The sequence below is a fragment of the Rhagoletis zephyria genome, unplaced genomic scaffold (assembly GCF_001687245.7).
Source record: "Rhagoletis zephyria isolate East Lansing unplaced genomic scaffold, Rhagoletis_zephyria_1.1 Rzeph_scaffold_00280, whole genome shotgun sequence".
Lineage (NCBI taxonomy): Eukaryota > Metazoa > Arthropoda > Insecta > Diptera > Tephritidae > Rhagoletis > Rhagoletis zephyria.
Genome location: NW_016157364.1, coordinates 43,141 through 59,011, shown reverse-complemented (window position 1 = coordinate 59,011; position 15,871 = coordinate 43,141). Strand labels below are relative to the sequence as shown.

Below are 15,871 nucleotides of genomic sequence, written 5' to 3'. Positions count from 1 at the left end.
TATTACAAATAAACTTACCAAATAGTGCCAAGAGCGCTTGCAACACAAACTGACAGTTGCGACGATTCGCCTGCTTGCCTGTACGTAGCGTCACCTGGTCCTGTCCGACTTCGGTTAGATCGAATCCAATAGATGCTAGCAGTTCATGGCAGCCAGCAACGCGCCACAAGCGCACACTTAGCGGTATCTCAAAGCATGCTTCCGTCTCGGGACTACCTTTAGGAGGAAACTGCGCCAACACATTTCGAATAAGTGTAATAATATCGTCCGCCAAATCGGTGCTGTTAACAAGCTTCGCGAAAGCCTGCAATGTGAGCGGTGTAAGAGCTAACAGCGCTTGTAGGCTAGCCGAGCATTGTGACAGGCGATCCTCCGGATCAGATTGTGGAAAGAATACACTCGATGGTATGCCATTGGCGGCAGGTTCGAAACGAAAGCCGACTGCCATAAGAAGATCTTTCCAACCGCCAACCGGTCCGGCTTTATTCTCGATGCTCTTTTGAGTTGTGTACATGGCATTTTTCTGGCCACGATGTATGCGCTGCAAGCTCTTCTCTACCAGGTGCAAGCATACGCGTAGCGCATCGCGACATTTTTCCGGCGAACGCATTAGTTCACACAAAGCATTGCCCATCATGGCGACCTTGTTTGAGAGGCGCACATTACCACCGATTAGCAGGAAGCCAGCCCAATTAGCGGGGTGAGCAAAGTGTTTAGTATGTTGTACGGTCTGCATGGCTTCTGCAAGAGCTCTGTAGGAAATAACAGATAAACATGTTAAAAGAACAAACTATGAATATATCAGAAAAAGCTTACCTTGCAGCACGCGCGCCCTGCAAAAGTGCAGAGTAAAATGCGCGTAGTAAAATTTTTGCAGCAGTCTCTGGCACGGGCCACAAAGAGATAAGTACAGCACCGGCGCCGGCGCAGAGCCAACTGCCTGCCAAGTTAGCCACACCGATGCCTGTGATTGGCTCAATGGAGTGATAAGAGCTCAGCACCACCAACTTGGCGTTGAGTTTCATGGTGAGCACATCGGCAGCGGACAGTATGAAATCAGAAAGCTGTGGCAACTCTATATTGCCGCCAGAGAGTTCGTTGCTTTCTTCATCATGTGAACCATTACCAGCTGACGCTTGATAATAACGCTTCTGGGTCTGTGAATCCACCACATCACCTGGGCTGAGCACAACTGCACCAAGTTTCCAGCTGAGATTGGCGGCGAAGTGCACACACTCAGCAGTTGGCAGTTCAGAGATGACAGCTTCTTTAGTGGCATTACAGCCTGCGATAGCTTTCGCTTGCAACATATCGGCAACCATGGCGGCTTCTTGTAGCGAAGCAGGCGATTCCGACCAGCCCCATGTTTCGGACAATACAGAAGGTATGCGTGGTCCACCAACAACCAAGGATGTGCTCAGGTTCTCGGTCAATTCGCGTGTACGCAAAATTTTGCTCTTCAGACGCAGCGTTTGCAATGAGGGGATCGTGATAATGGAGCAGCGTTCGGAAAGATATTCACCATCTTCCTTGGAGCTGCGTAGTATGGCAAACGGCACCAGATATAGCTCATTTTCCAGCACTAAAATAAGTTCCTTGCGACCTTGACGTGAAACTGAACTGCCGGACGGGAGTAAGTCATCGAATGGTTCCAGCAGTAAGTTGTAGAGTGTGTGTAGACAAGTTGGACCTTGCCAGGCGGGTATTGTGGGTGCACGTCGTGAGCGCGTCGAACCCTGTTGGCTGCCAATGGAGCGTGTCGAGCCTTGTAGGCTAGCGACCGACCCACCAACAGAGCCCAAACTAAACAGTGAGCTAAGTGAGTAGTTGGAGGAGTTCATTAAGTGATTGCGATTGACCATGCGCAGGAAGCCGCTGCGTTCGTTAGTAAAATCATCGAGTAAGTTTTCCGAGCTCGAACGCCAGCCACTACCATCACCTTCGAGTAGAACACTATCCGAGTTGACGCCCAAATTGTCGCGTACCATGTTGATGTAGCGCTCCAGGAAACTACCTTTTTGCTGGGTATTTTTCGAGTGTTCTGCCAGCTTTTCGCTAGATATTTTTAGCGTCTCCTCGTTGATATGTACAACATGGAAACGTACGATGCCCTTTTGTGGCTGCAGAAACCAAGCGTAGAGCTCATCGCCAGCCAAGCTGAAGTAAAGTACGTTCGTCTTGGTACGATTCACGATGTCGTAGATGGAATCGCTGCAAGTGATAGTTGTTTTACGCGAGATACTGTTGGTGTCGGGACTCGTGCGTGCCTTGCAACGTTCGGCAGCTACCAAGGCATCTTCGTTCCGCTGTGTGGCTACAAGTATCTGTTGCAATATGTGGTAGCTAGATGTTTGCAAATCGAAGAGACTGGTGCGGCCCTCAGGACTGCGCTGATCATAGCGCACAGACTCGAGAAGCTGGGCGGCGGTCTCCATTTGAGTGCGCGCATCTTCGTTGTCATCGGAAGCGCGGAGAGCAAGACCTAAGAAGAGGATATGTTAGATAAAGTGGAAAGAAAAAATAAAACAAACGTAAAGATCTCACCGAGTTGATATCTTATTTTAGCCTCCTCTTCCGATTTGTTGATCGATTGTGCGATTGCCAAGCCTTGGCGTAGATAGTTGATGGCCTGTGAATGCTGGCCCATTTCATGGAAAACGCGGCCTTATCAGTCAATAAAATAGTATGATTAAATCAAGATAGAATAGATGTGGACGAAAAATGCCACTCACCAAGTGAACCACAGGCATATGCTTTGCTCAGACGATCAACAGTCAGTGCCAATTGTTTTTCATAGAATTTTACCGCATCCATAAAGCTGCGTATAGACTCATATACCGCGCCGAGATTTCCACAAGCACGTGCTTGCAGTGCACCTGCTCCTAAATGCTCGCACATTTCCAAGTCCATTTTGTGCAGTCGCAGAGCGCCGTCAGCGTCATTCATGCGCTGATAAACATTGCCCAAAGCACTGGTGGCATCTGAAACCAGCGCGCGGTCACCCAGCTCACGCGCAATCTCCTGCTGGTGCTCCAAACAGTTAACTGCCTGCTCATAGTTACCCAGTGCCGAGTGTATGTTCCCCAAATCACCGTAGGCGACGGCCTTAACCTCAGGGCTGCCCAGTTCGTGCGCCACCACCAATCGTTTCTCGAGACAAACTAGAGCTTCTTGCAGGTTACCCAGTGCGCGGTGGCTATGTCCTAGACCACGGTAGGCACGCTCTTGATCGCGGTAACTTTGCAAGCCCGTCGCAAGTTGAAGATGGCGCTCATGGCATTTTATGCCCTCCTCGAAATCACCCAACGCATCGTAGCAGTCGCCGAGGTGACCGAGGGCGCGTGCACGGTCATGTTGTGTGGTTGGCATGTTGACGCGCTCCAGTGTACCTAGTTGCTGTTCTAAATAGCCGATGGCATCCTCGTAGAGTCCCATGTTGAGTTTAGCGATGCCGAGATTGCCAAATGACTGCGCTTCTACGCCAGAATCTTGCAGTTCCTGTGCGCGACCCAGTTGTGCCTGATAACACTTGATGGCATGCTGGTAGTTGCCTAAGGCCATGTGTACAGCGCCCAGGTGACCGTGTGCTTTGCATTCGCCCGGAAGGTCGGACATTTGTTGGCGGAGCGTCAGCTCTTGCGTGTGATAGCCGAGCGCCTTGTCGAATCTCTTGATGAGTCGATGTGCCAGCCCGAGCGCACCGCAAGCAGCGGCTTCCAGTGGGCGCTCGCGTGCATGACGAGCAAGTGTTAGTTGACGCTGATACATTTTGACCGCCTCTTCGTGTTCTCCGGTGCGTATCAGTATATCACCGATGTTGCCCAGCGCACGAAACTTGCCCGGTAGATGGTTGGTCATGTGTGCCACAGCGAGGAAGTACTTCTGGCATTCCAGAGCTGCTTGTGTATTGCCCAACGCCAAGTGTGCCAGACCCAGATTGCAGTACGCGCGTCCCATATTTATCTTGTCCTGTAAGTCCTTTGCCAGCGCCAAGTCCTGGTCATAGTAGCGCACAGCCTCGCGATAGTTGCCAATGCAGTAGTGCACATAGCCGAGGAAGTGACAGGCCTTACCCTCGGCAGCCACATCCCCGAGTTCCTGTGATAGCATCAAGTATTGCTCATAAAAGGGCACCGCTTGCGCGAATTCCTGTCGCGAACTAAAGCAATTGCCTAAATTGAGCAATGCGCATGCCTCACCTGCGGTGTCTTTCAGCTCACGTGCGATGTTCAAGTGCGCGCGGTAATGCATCAAAGCCATGTCGTGTGCACCCAACGCCTGGTAGGCTACAGCGAGGTTCCCGTGCGTCGAAGCCTCGGCGCTGCGGTCGTGCACCTCCTTGCTGATCGTCAACTCCTGTTTGTGGTACTTGATAGCCGCCTCGTAGAGCCCTGCGGCAGAGTAAGCGTTGCCTATATTACCATAGGCGCGGCCCATGCCAGCGCGATCGTGCAGTTGGCGAGCGATGGTTAGATGTGCCTGATGCAGCTTGAGTGCGGCGTCGTGTTCGCCGAGCAGATGATATACAATGCCGAGATTAGAACAGGCGCGGCCTTCACCCACCTTGTCGCGTGCAGCCAGCGCCATTTCCAGCTGTTTCTCATGCCACTTCTTCGCCTGCACGCAGTCGCCGGCGCAGCGTGCCGCATGGCCAAGGCCAGCGTATGCGCGCGCCTCTATGTTGCGGTCGCCTAGCTGCTTTGAGATGCGCAACACCTGCTCGTGGAAAGTGATGGCCTGTGCAAAGTTGCGTCGATAGTGATGACTCGAGCCAAGATTCGAGTATGCGCGCGCTTCCTCTACCTGATTGCCCAGCTTGCGCGCCAAGCGTAGATGTTGTGTATGACAGTCCACTGCGGAATCAAATTCGCCCATGGCCAAATAGACGGCACCGACATTGCCGATTTCGCGTGCCTCCTGCAAACGATCGCCGATCTGTTTAACCAGCTGCACGCACTGCTTGTGGCTGGCCAAGGCATTGGGGTAGTCGCCGATGGCGGTATAAACATGTCCGAGTGAAGTAAGCGCAGCAGCCGCGGCCTGAGTGTCCTTGCACTTCATGGCAAGCACGAGCTGATAGCGGTGTGCGGTGAGCGCCTCTTTATAGGAACCCTGGCTGAAGTAGGCCGAACCGAGATTTCCATGTGCTCGACACTCACCCGCAGTATCACCGAGGCTTTTCGCCACAGCCAGATCCTGCTGCATATATCCAATAGCTTTGTCCAGTTGGTTGAGCGCCCAGTGCGCGGAGCTTAGCGCGCTGAATACGGAACCACGTAGCTTTAACGAGCAAGAGCCAATGCGCAACGCAGCCTCCAACACAGTCACCGCTGAGTGGTATTGGCCAGCCTGTAGCAGTTCCTGTCCCACTACCGAGATAACCACAAATGGCGACTGGTCCAGATTCATGGCGCGCAGCTGTTGAAATGTGGGTTCCAACGCATGGCGCAAGGGACTCTTCACTGACGCCTCCATCAGACCGGCCAGCAGCTGCTTGTGTTGCGTATCTTGCGCCAGCCCAGCGCTGAATGAAGCCAATGCCTCTCCATAACGGCCCAGACACTGCAGCGCAACACCTTGCCGAAAATATGCTTTCGGCCATTGCGGGCACAGCTCGCGTGCCTTGGTGGCGTCCTGTAGCGCGAGTGCGAACTGGCCTTGCTTAAGGCGTGCCGCCGAGCGATTGCTGTAGAGTATATAGTTGCCGGGATCGAGCTGAAGTGCATCGGTGTAAAGCAAGACGGCGGTGGCGAAGTCGCCACTCTGGCAGGCAGCGTTCGATTGGCGCACCTTCTCGAGAAACAGCGCGCGGTTAGCGGCCGGCAGCTCGGGAGTGCACTCAGGCTCATTCTAGAGGGACGAAAAAAAAAAGAAAACAAATAAATATGTGAATTAGTTGAGGTATGTACAAATGCTGGGTCTATGTACATATACATTGCAGCTGCTGCGCAACCATAATTTAAGAAAAAACGAAAACCTGCTTTGATTACACGCGCGCCACCGCGGATTTGTATGCAATTTTTATGATGGGAAAATGTGAAGCGATTAGGCGCGCGTTTAAGCATTTAACCACATTCCAGCGCAATGGCTGCGCGCATTTCGATAACTTGCCACTGAATGCGTGCTGCGCGCATTCGTTTGCTGCTGCCAGCTGTCGCTGAAGTGTAGAATGTGAACGCGCGCTGACCGCGGCCACATGCAGATTTAAAAGTTGTGGATATTTTTGTAACACAGTGGCATTTAACAGCCATCACAAATAGACTGGGCGTAACGAAGCGCGCTTAAGAAGCGTTAAAAAGTCTTAACACTAATCAAACGCTTACAGAATGGCAAAAGCAGAGGAGAATATCGGCAGTGCCGCGACAGCAACTCTACCGAAATGCAGCCACCACGAAACCTATCAGCAGTAAAACCATCAGCAACCTGGAAATTATCTTCACCGACATTATCAATATCATAATCGCCATTACAACCGCTTACAATGGCCCTCGCCACCAGTTCGTCTCAGGCTCGGCCTCACAACAGTTGAGTCACGTTTATGCTTATAAATTCACTTGTTTGGAATGTTTCGCTACAACACACGTACACGCGCGGGGCGGCGCGCACTAGCAGCAATCGCTATGGTTGGTGAATGAGAGAAAAAAATGCTAATAAAAAATAACCATTTACTGCCGCAATGGCAGCAACAACAAATCACCGCCGCCACGGCAGTCAACAAAATGTGGCGGCCTAGCTGCGCACAAGAACGCATGTGGTCAAAGGCATCACACGGCCAGAAATTAAACGAAAAAAATGAGTAAATGAAAAGGGGTAAAAAACGCACTAAAAAGGAGCAAAAACCACAAAAGCACAGCAGAATGAATACGGACAAAAGCAACGGCCATAGAAAGAAATTGTGAGCATCACTCGTTGCCGCTATTCAATTTTTATAGCAAAAGCCGACAGATTGCAAATTACTTTTTGCGCTGAAATTGCCATAATTTTTCTGTAGCAACGGCATATGGAATGTACGGGTGCGCGCGCAGGGACGGTGACACGTGAATGTGCGGAGTGGCGAAAGATGAATTTGCGTAGTACAAGCGTTTCACTAGACAGCAGCGGAGTATGAAAGGGTGAGCAATGGACAGCGGTTGCAGTGAATTGCAAAACAAATAAAAAAGGAGTAAAAGTTTGTAGTTATGCGGAAAGCTTTGTTGAGAAAAGCGTAGGATTGATTTCAAATCGCGAAATCAACAAAATAAAATAAAATAAAATACAAGAATTGGGAAAAATCTCTGACTACTTCCGCTGAATTGGATTTGATTTATGTATTTATTTGGATGAAAAACTGTGGGCTCTCCACAACCAGTTGCACGCTGAAGATGATGATAAAAATTACTTTTAACAAATATCTTGGGTTCTCTTAGTTAGAAAAGTTACCTCAATACCGAGCGGGTAAGCTTTAAAGTGGCATACTTTTAGGCACGTATTTTATTGATTCAATAGCATTTCGGAGCTTTGGGGAGCCAATTTAGACAAAAAAAAATCCACCTTTCGAGAGGGATAGCGAAGTATATACAAAATAAGTTAGAGGGTGAGGGCTTGAAAAAGAGAGAGAAAGATAGAGGGAGCTGTAAGAAGGGAAAAGTATTTAGCGGGGTTCCAGAAAATGACGGCAAAGTGAAGTAATGAAGAAATAAAAGTAGTCAACATGACTCGGACATTGCGAGAAAAAAAGGAAAATGGGGTGTTGCTGAATACTGAGAGGGCGAACATTCATAGAGTGAATGAGAGAGAAAGAACATGACTGAAATCATATTCTTGTTGTGAAAAAAGAAACATTTAGCGAATTAAAGAGCGATGACGACAGAGAAAAGGCAAATAGGAATAGAAAAAAGTAAGAACAAGAGAGAAAACATGAAAACTAAGAACATACCAGCATAACAGACAGGAAAAGTGGACAGAAATAAGTAGAAATATTTACAGGGGCAGAAGGGGAGAGAAAGAGCACACGACTGAAGTATTATTTTTAATCCAGTAAGTTGGAGTAAATTAGAAAAGAGTGGAAAGGGAAAGAATGAAGGTACAGAATAGAAGCGGTGGGTGAACATTGACAAAAAGATAGAGAAAGAGAAAAAATTATCAGGAAAGGAAGAGAGAGCTAGGAAAAGAGAAAGAAAGTAAAAGGACGAGATAGGAAAGAATTGAGAGAGGAAGAAGAAGAGCACGGATGAGTATCTTTCGCACTCGGTTATGCATCCGATAAAGAAGAAAATAATGGGATTATCGGTATTAATGGGAAGGGTTTTAATGTAGCCTAGCACTTCCTAGGGCGTGTTGCTCCAAATTTCAAATCGTTTAAGGGTAGCACCACGCAAGTGAGATAGTCGGCGCTCAGCGAGAGCATCAAATTTACATAGAATGTGTTCTGGCATATATCCGTCCAGCTCCACAGACTTTTTGTTTCTGAAAGATAAATTTTACTGAGGTGATAACGAAGCGAACGATGTCCCGTGTAATATCCAGTGAGAATTTTGAAGTCCTCTCAGCCTAAATTAAGTAGTTTCTTTCAATCTTCATTTGAAGGTCAGATAAATCGTGACAGAGACAGGCGCTGCATTGAACGTTCTATTCTGTGCTGGTTGAACATTTTGTATACTCAGTTATTTATGACCCTCTTTATGTGAGCTTTGGTGGACCCACAAAAGAGACCACAAAATACTGCGCTCGGTCCTTGTTTCGCTAAGCAATCATTCTAGTTTAAGAACTATTTGCCCATCGGCCATTTGTCATATGGGGTCATTCGTGAACTTAATTAGACCCTTCATACGATCGGTCCTATTTCCGATTTCGGAGATGTTTAGGAATCTCAGTGCCGCAGTGGTCGCCTACTTTTCGTTTCAAATAGGAAAGAGAGGTATTCCAACCAAGCTGCTGTGTGCATCAGCAGGGCAGGTCTTAGTTTTGTGTTTGCCGTTCTTATTGTCGTCTTAGTCTACCATGCTAAGGATTCATAGGTTACTATTGGCTTAACTACAGTGTTAAATGAACAATACGTAAGTTTCTGGCTAAGGCCCCATGTTTTATTTACCAAGTGCAAGTGTGTGAAAAGAAGGAGCTCGTCTATAACTATGCATAGTTCACAAAAGGGGAGAGAGTATGCCAACTTAAGAGCAAGCTCTTGTGGCTGTTATCGACTCTGTCGTGCCACCTAATTCCATCCTGATTTAGATACATCTTAAAGTAAACGTGTCTATTGTAGCAGCTCGCTTTCTATGTGCGTCTGTCGTGTTTTGATGTGGGAGGGCTTTTGTGCGTTGCTAAGGAGTCTCGTTGAATGAAAAGAGTGCCTTTTGGTAGATCACAGCTGGGCTGGTGCCCAAGTCAATAAAATTTTCCGTCTTCAGATGCTCTCTCGATGATGGTGTCTAGGTTAGAGCTATGGTAGGGCGTGTGATAAAAAGGGAACATTTCTTGATTAACCGCAGGCTACTTGACTCGAAGTGCCACGATTTACCTTTTTGGGACTTTTACATTTTTGTACTTGGAATGCAATTTTCTGTTATTCCCTTTTCAACAACAATTTACTTTTTTAGCCATTCGCTGCCTTACACACGTGCTGCAACAGTTTCGCCGCAATATGGGTTTCGAGGTGAAGTGAGTGAACTTTTCGCCTCGCACGTTGAACGACGAACCTGATGCCGCTGCCAACATTGCCTTAGCCATTGCCACTGCATAGCTCAGCGTGCGACTCAGATTTCAGGACGCCAAGTAACCGGATGTTGTAGGGTTCAGCAGCAAGCAAAGGTCGGCACGTACGCGCCAACAAGTGAAGCTATGCATATCATGGAAATTTATATTGCATTTTGAGCGCAAGGTTTTCAAAGGCGAAAAGCCGAGCGCCACAAAAATACATATATTTACTTTTCACCATCAACAAAATACATAAATATGTACATATTTATAATTTATTTATATTTCACGGCTTGCCTAAAAATCCGCACATTGGCAAACGGCGAGGAAGGAGCGGAGAGCGTGAACAAAAAGCAGAAATTAGCTATGCGGAAGCGCGACCAAATGCTTTTAACGCGCTACCCACGAATCGTGGCGCAACATGTTGCGCATCCATTTTTGGATGCAGCAGCGAGAGCAGCAACATGGCGTTGGCGCAATGTTTACATTTTTAATGCGGCAATTAAATACAATGACTAGGCACAAAATGCCGAAAAAACGACATGTACGCGCAAAAAAAAAAGATTACCAACAAAAGCTTTAAAAACAGCTAAAATTTATGTATAGACAAGAAGCGCCTCAGACTGAACCACCGCTTCAGCTTCATTCAACCTCAGCAGCAACGGCAACGGCAACGGCACCTAAAGCGCATAGCGAATAGCAGAGACAGCAGCAACATGCGCGCAACATACCAAAAATTGCAATAACAAGCGAGCATTTAAATCGCCGAAGCACGGTTGCTGCTCGTCGCTGGTGTTGGCTGATGGTTAATGGTTGGTGGTTGGTGGCGGCGGCGAGCGGCCGCATTACGGAAGTTGGCTTCGCGGGTGCGCGCACATGCAAATTTCCGAGAAATGGCGGTATGGGTGAATGGACAAACGGGTATGGCCACAGCAGCCAGCTGCTACAGCTGCATATCTGCATAAGACAAGCGCGTGCAACAGCGAAACGATTACAACAATGCCAACAACAATAGTGCGGAAAATGAAAACTAAAACAAAAAAAACTAAAAAATAATCGCAAACAGAGTTAACCAACAAACGTAGTTACTTTAATGCACCTCAGCAACATTGTTGGATAAACACAAAACACACACATACACAAACATGCGCACAGCACTCACTTCAAATAAAGCAAATAGAAATCAATGAAAATGGCAACAAGCGCACACAAGTTTGTGTCTGAAGTCTTTTGTTTGGTCTTTCGCTGGCCAAACGAAACCCCACGACGATTACGTTGACGACGAGTGCAATGCGCGAATTTGCAAGCCAAAATATGTCCATGGCTAAGTGTGTGCCTGCATCTGCTTATATGCTCCGAAATTGTTGCTGCTGCTCACATTTTTTTTGTTGTTTGTGTCCTTTGAATTGCCTAATAAAAATGGCGCCAATGTTTCCTCTTCGTTGCTGTATCCAACTCCGCGGTAGTCGTTGTCGCAGCCAGTAGCAGCAGCAGTGGCAACAGCGGCAGCGGAAAACATTTCAATCGTAAAATATTTATTTCTATTATGGAACATTGTGTGCAAAATGTTTAGGCAAATTCTGCGTTGTCTTCCTTCTCTTCTTCTTCTCGTTCTTCCGCTATTTTTTTACGATGCGAATACTGCGGTGATCAAGGACGACTGGTATCGGCGAAATGTGCCCGGTGGTGCCCGCGCGGTGTTTGCCGAGGGAGCGGTATAATGATGTTGCGTAATAAAATATTTTACTGGCATTTAAGGGTTAATGGAGGATGTGTATATTGAAGAAATGCTTAATTTAATGGCTATGGCTGCGAATAAAAAACAAAAAAAAAAAAACAAAAATTGAATGCATATTTTCCCAGCTATATGAGATCGTCATAATCGAATGCTTTTTGAGACAATTTGAAATTGTCGAAAATTGATTCTTTTGTTTCTCTTTTAACTTTTCAAATTTTGTAGAACAAAAATATTTTCTATGTGAAAATTTAACACTAAGTGAAAAATAACAGTTCAATTTTGTTAAAAATTTTAAATTTATTTCAAAAAATTCATACTTCTTCGTTTTTAATAGTTCTACTATTTACAAAAAATCACAACCTTGTTAAAAAATATCGAATTAAAAAATAAAAAATGAGATTTAAAGAACTTCAAAAATGTTGATTATATGTTTAATGTCCTTTAAAAATTCTTAAAATTGGTTTTGATTTCTCCCAAGTTTTTTTTTATTTTTAAAAGTCGGTTTTTTCTTTTAAATTCGTATCAATTAATCGTTTTTTTTAATATAATTAAATTATTTTTAAAATCTGGATTTGTTAGAGTTTCTAAGTAATATTATATGTTCACTACAGAAATCTTATGCTCTAAGAAACTTAAAATTTCATTTTTTCATGATTCGAAAAACTGACACTAAAATTTGAACAAAAGAGATTTTAATTCTCTGATTTTCGCATAAAAAATAGAAAATAAAATCTAAAAAAAAATTTAAAGAGTTTAAAATAAATATTTTGACTTCCATCTTCTTAATAGTATTTTTGTTTCTCTCCCAAATTTGTAGAATTCTGTAAATATTTTATTTTGGTTTCTTTATTTTTTAATCATTATTTTTCCAAATAATTAAGTTCTAAACTTTTCATGGCCTAAGTTTTTGAAAATTTTACGCAACAACTTTATGATTTGGAAAAAAAAAAATATTTTACACCTTTGTACATAAATTTCTAGCACTTCAAGGTATGAAATTCGTTTTCAAAATTTGAAAAATGCATTAATTTGAAAAATATTTGCTACAGTAGTTTAATTTTAAATAGTAATTTTAAAGAAACATAGTTTTTTTATTTTCCTTATTTATTTTTCAAGGTTATGTGGGAAATTGTTAAAATGTTCTGAAGTACGTACTTTAAAGCCTAAAGATAATTTCGCCTATAACAATATAATTTTCACTTATTGACTGAAGTTTAAACAATTTCCCCAACCACTTTAGCATTTTTCAATTCTGCAGTTTTTGAGCGCGAATCTTGAAATTGTAAACCAACAAAATATATTAAAATGAAATTGAAAATTGTCTGCCTTAAAAACTAATTTTTAAAATGTTTAATCCTTGAATGTTTCTATGTTTCTCCACTTTTTTTTAATGTTGTTTTAAATTTTTTCAGTTGTTTCGATTTTTTCAATTATCTTTCTAATTTTTTCAATTATGCTCCTAATTTTTTCAATCATGCTCCTAATTTTTGCAATAATGCTTCTAATTTTTTGTTTTTCAGTAATTTTTTATTTTGAACATTTTTTTAATCACGTCCTACTCTTTTTAATTTTAATGTTAATTAAATTTTTTTTTATAAATTTTGTACGCAATGGTTTTTTAATATTCTCATTTTTACACTATGCTTTAGGGAAAATTTAAAAGCTTCAAATGAAGTAACTTATTTTTTTTTTCAAAAAACCATAAAATTTAGAACTAAAGATTTTTAAATGCAAAAGCTTTAATTTTTTTTTAATAATTTTATAAAAAGTAGTACAATTTTTTCGCTTGAAAATATTCTCTAAGTTTTAATTTTTATTTTGTTTTTATTTTAAATATTTTTTTAGACTTAAAAAATTGTGTAATGCAGAAATTAAAGTATATCGTCACTTAACACGAATAAAGGCACGCCATTGTTTTGACGGCGCAAATGGACGCGTTGACGAAAAACGGCACGTAAAAAACTTCGGCAAAAAAAGACGCGTAAACCTAGTTGATGGCGAAGAAAGATGCGTAAACATAGATTTATACCTAGCCAAGGACTGTCTCTTCAGCATTATTCCCCAAAACCTCTTTGGGGAATGTACATGCTATTACATTCGCCGCGATTATAAGTTTACGCGTCTTTCTTCTTCGTACAATAGGTTTAGGCGCTTTTCTTCGCTGACGTTTTTTTTTATGCATCTTTTTTTGCGGCCAATTTTTTAGCTCGCGCCTTTGTTCAGATCTAGTGACGATATCTTTCATAGCTAAAAAATGTTGACCGCTATTATTTTCTCCCTCCTTCTCAATTTAATTGCATATATGTATTTCATAAAATAGTAGAATTATAACGAACTTAGTTCAATAATAGATAAGAGTAGCCGCCTCTTTCTGCAGCACCAGCAGCGGTCCCATGTGAATTGCCACTGTCAGCTCGCTTGATCTCCGACAAAGCAGTTAGATCGCGGCAAGTCTCTCTTAAAGCCACGTTAATTAAATGCACAAAAGTTTCCTGACAAAACATTGTAACAAACAGCGAATATTTTCATAGAAAAAATACGAGCAGTAAACTACTATTTGCAACTACCAGCAGCAACGTCGAAGCTGAAGCTGCAGCCGAAGTCGGAGTCGGAGTCGACTTGTAACTTGTAACGTGACCTCAATCAGACCTCGAAAGCGGCAAACAGGCAATCGCCGCGGCGCAACATTGTTGCAGCCATGCGCGCGCTCCTTACGGCCTGAACTTATTGTGCGCCAGAAAAGCGGCAAAACAGAAAAACGGCAAAACAGCAAAACAGCAGCCAGTCAGGCAAATCAAACGTGCGGCGAACACAGAGTGAGTGACTGAAAGTAGCAGCTTTGTGGCGACAAAGGAATGCGGCTAATTATTTTATAGTAGCAGCAAAAGAAATGTGTGGTAAAGCAAGGGAAGCAAAAAGGAACAATAAAAAGGAAAAAAGAAGAGGCAAACAATCTAAGTTGCAGACAAAAATGAAAAACAATGAAAAAATGTGGCAGAGGGGAAGAAAACCAGCAAGCGCACGAATCAGCGCTGGCAAACAATGCGGCACATGCATATCGTTTATGTTTGCGACACGCGGACTCGGATTTGCGCTGTCATTTGCGTACGTTTCCTTTTAGACTGGCGCGCCAAGGGTTAACCGCTTGTAAATTGCTTTGTGCTGCTGTAAGCGGTGAATGCGCGCGCGGCAATGTTACACGGCCACATTCTCTTAGTCGAAAAACAATGTTCTTGTTGCGCGCGGTACTCGTGTTGTTTATGCGCGCGCCTTTGTTACCTTTGTGTTTGTTTGTTGTTGCTATTGTTGTTGCAAATAACAAGCGGAATGCTATTTGGCATTTTTGTTTCGGTGACTCTGGCTCTGGCTCTGACTGCCTCGCTGCTTGGCGGCTAGTGAGCGTCACCTTCATGCTGCTGGCATGCAACATGACTTTTCCATGCCATTGGGCGCCAATTTTCGAAAAATCCAAACAACACGGCATAACAATTGCAACAACACGGTCAGCAGCTAGCGCATACTAACTAAACTCCAGCTACAAATCTACAAGCCTAGCGCTTTTGACATGGCATTGGCGTTGGCTTTGAATTCGACCGTTGTGATTGCTGCTTTAAGTTTTTCGCTATTTTCCCCTTTGCCGCATAAACCGCCTCGCGGTGCAGCGCGTTGTTTCGCGGCAAAAGGGCGCATTAAATAGAGGCCAACGAAAATCCGAAGAAAAACATAACAACTGAGACAAACGAAGGTACAATTGCAGTGCGCTGTTGTTGTGGAAACGACATGAAGCGCTGACAATCAACTTATTGACAGGCCGCAGACAGACAGACGTACTAGAGTTGCTGACAGCAAAGCAAAGAACAAGGGCAACAATGAAAAAAAAAACAAAAACAAAAACAAGAAAAAATGGAAAAAGATCAACAATTGGAATTAAGGATCTGTTGTTGAAATACAAGCTGCACCAGCGTTTGCGGCTGGGACTGGGACAGCGACTGCGCGCGATGTGGAGGCTGTGCCGTGCGGCTAAGTTGAAGCCTGAGAATGAGTTTGCACATGCGCAGGAGGGCGAGTACGTGGCCGATGCTGTGTGGTTGGTGCGACTGTGTGCGATTGTGTGCTGAGTGCGGACTGTGGCTGGCTATGGGTTTGAGTTGAGTTTGAGGATGCACGAATGACAAGACGCTGACATTGACGTTGAAAATGCGACATGACAGCGGAACACGATGAAAGAAACAGGATGCATGTTGCCATTTTCGTGCTGTAGCGATTTTTTTTTTCGTTAAAATTTTTTGTCTTGTTTTTTATTTCATTTAAAATATATAACTTACATTTTTTGTTGCATAGTTTATTTAGTGAAGGGCAAGAACATGGCCGTTGGCTGGTGAAAAACACTGAAGCGTAAAAAATGTATTCCTTGTAGTAAAAAAAAAAAAAAAACGTTGAATATGAACGGGTCAACTACCC

The 15,871-nt window shown here is 44.1% G+C and overlaps 1 protein-coding gene across 2 annotated transcripts in view; it reads right to left on the bottom strand.

Moving 5' to 3' along the window:
* The window catches only part of LOC108358642 (tetratricopeptide repeat protein 28), a 58,898-nt gene that overhangs the window by 2,349 nt on the left and 40,678 nt on the right, over positions 1–15,871 (bottom strand). For both annotated transcript variants that reach the window (XM_017610080.1, XM_017610081.1), the window contains exons 3-6: positions 2,733–5,850; positions 2,545–2,664; positions 817–2,482; positions 19–752 (exon numbers count right to left, since the gene is read on the bottom strand). In XM_017610080.1, coding sequence (XP_017465569.1) covers positions 19–752; positions 817–2,482; positions 2,545–2,664; positions 2,733–5,850 — 5,638 coding nt within the window. The remainder of the gene's footprint in view (positions 1–18; positions 753–816; positions 2,483–2,544; positions 2,665–2,732; positions 5,851–15,871) is intronic.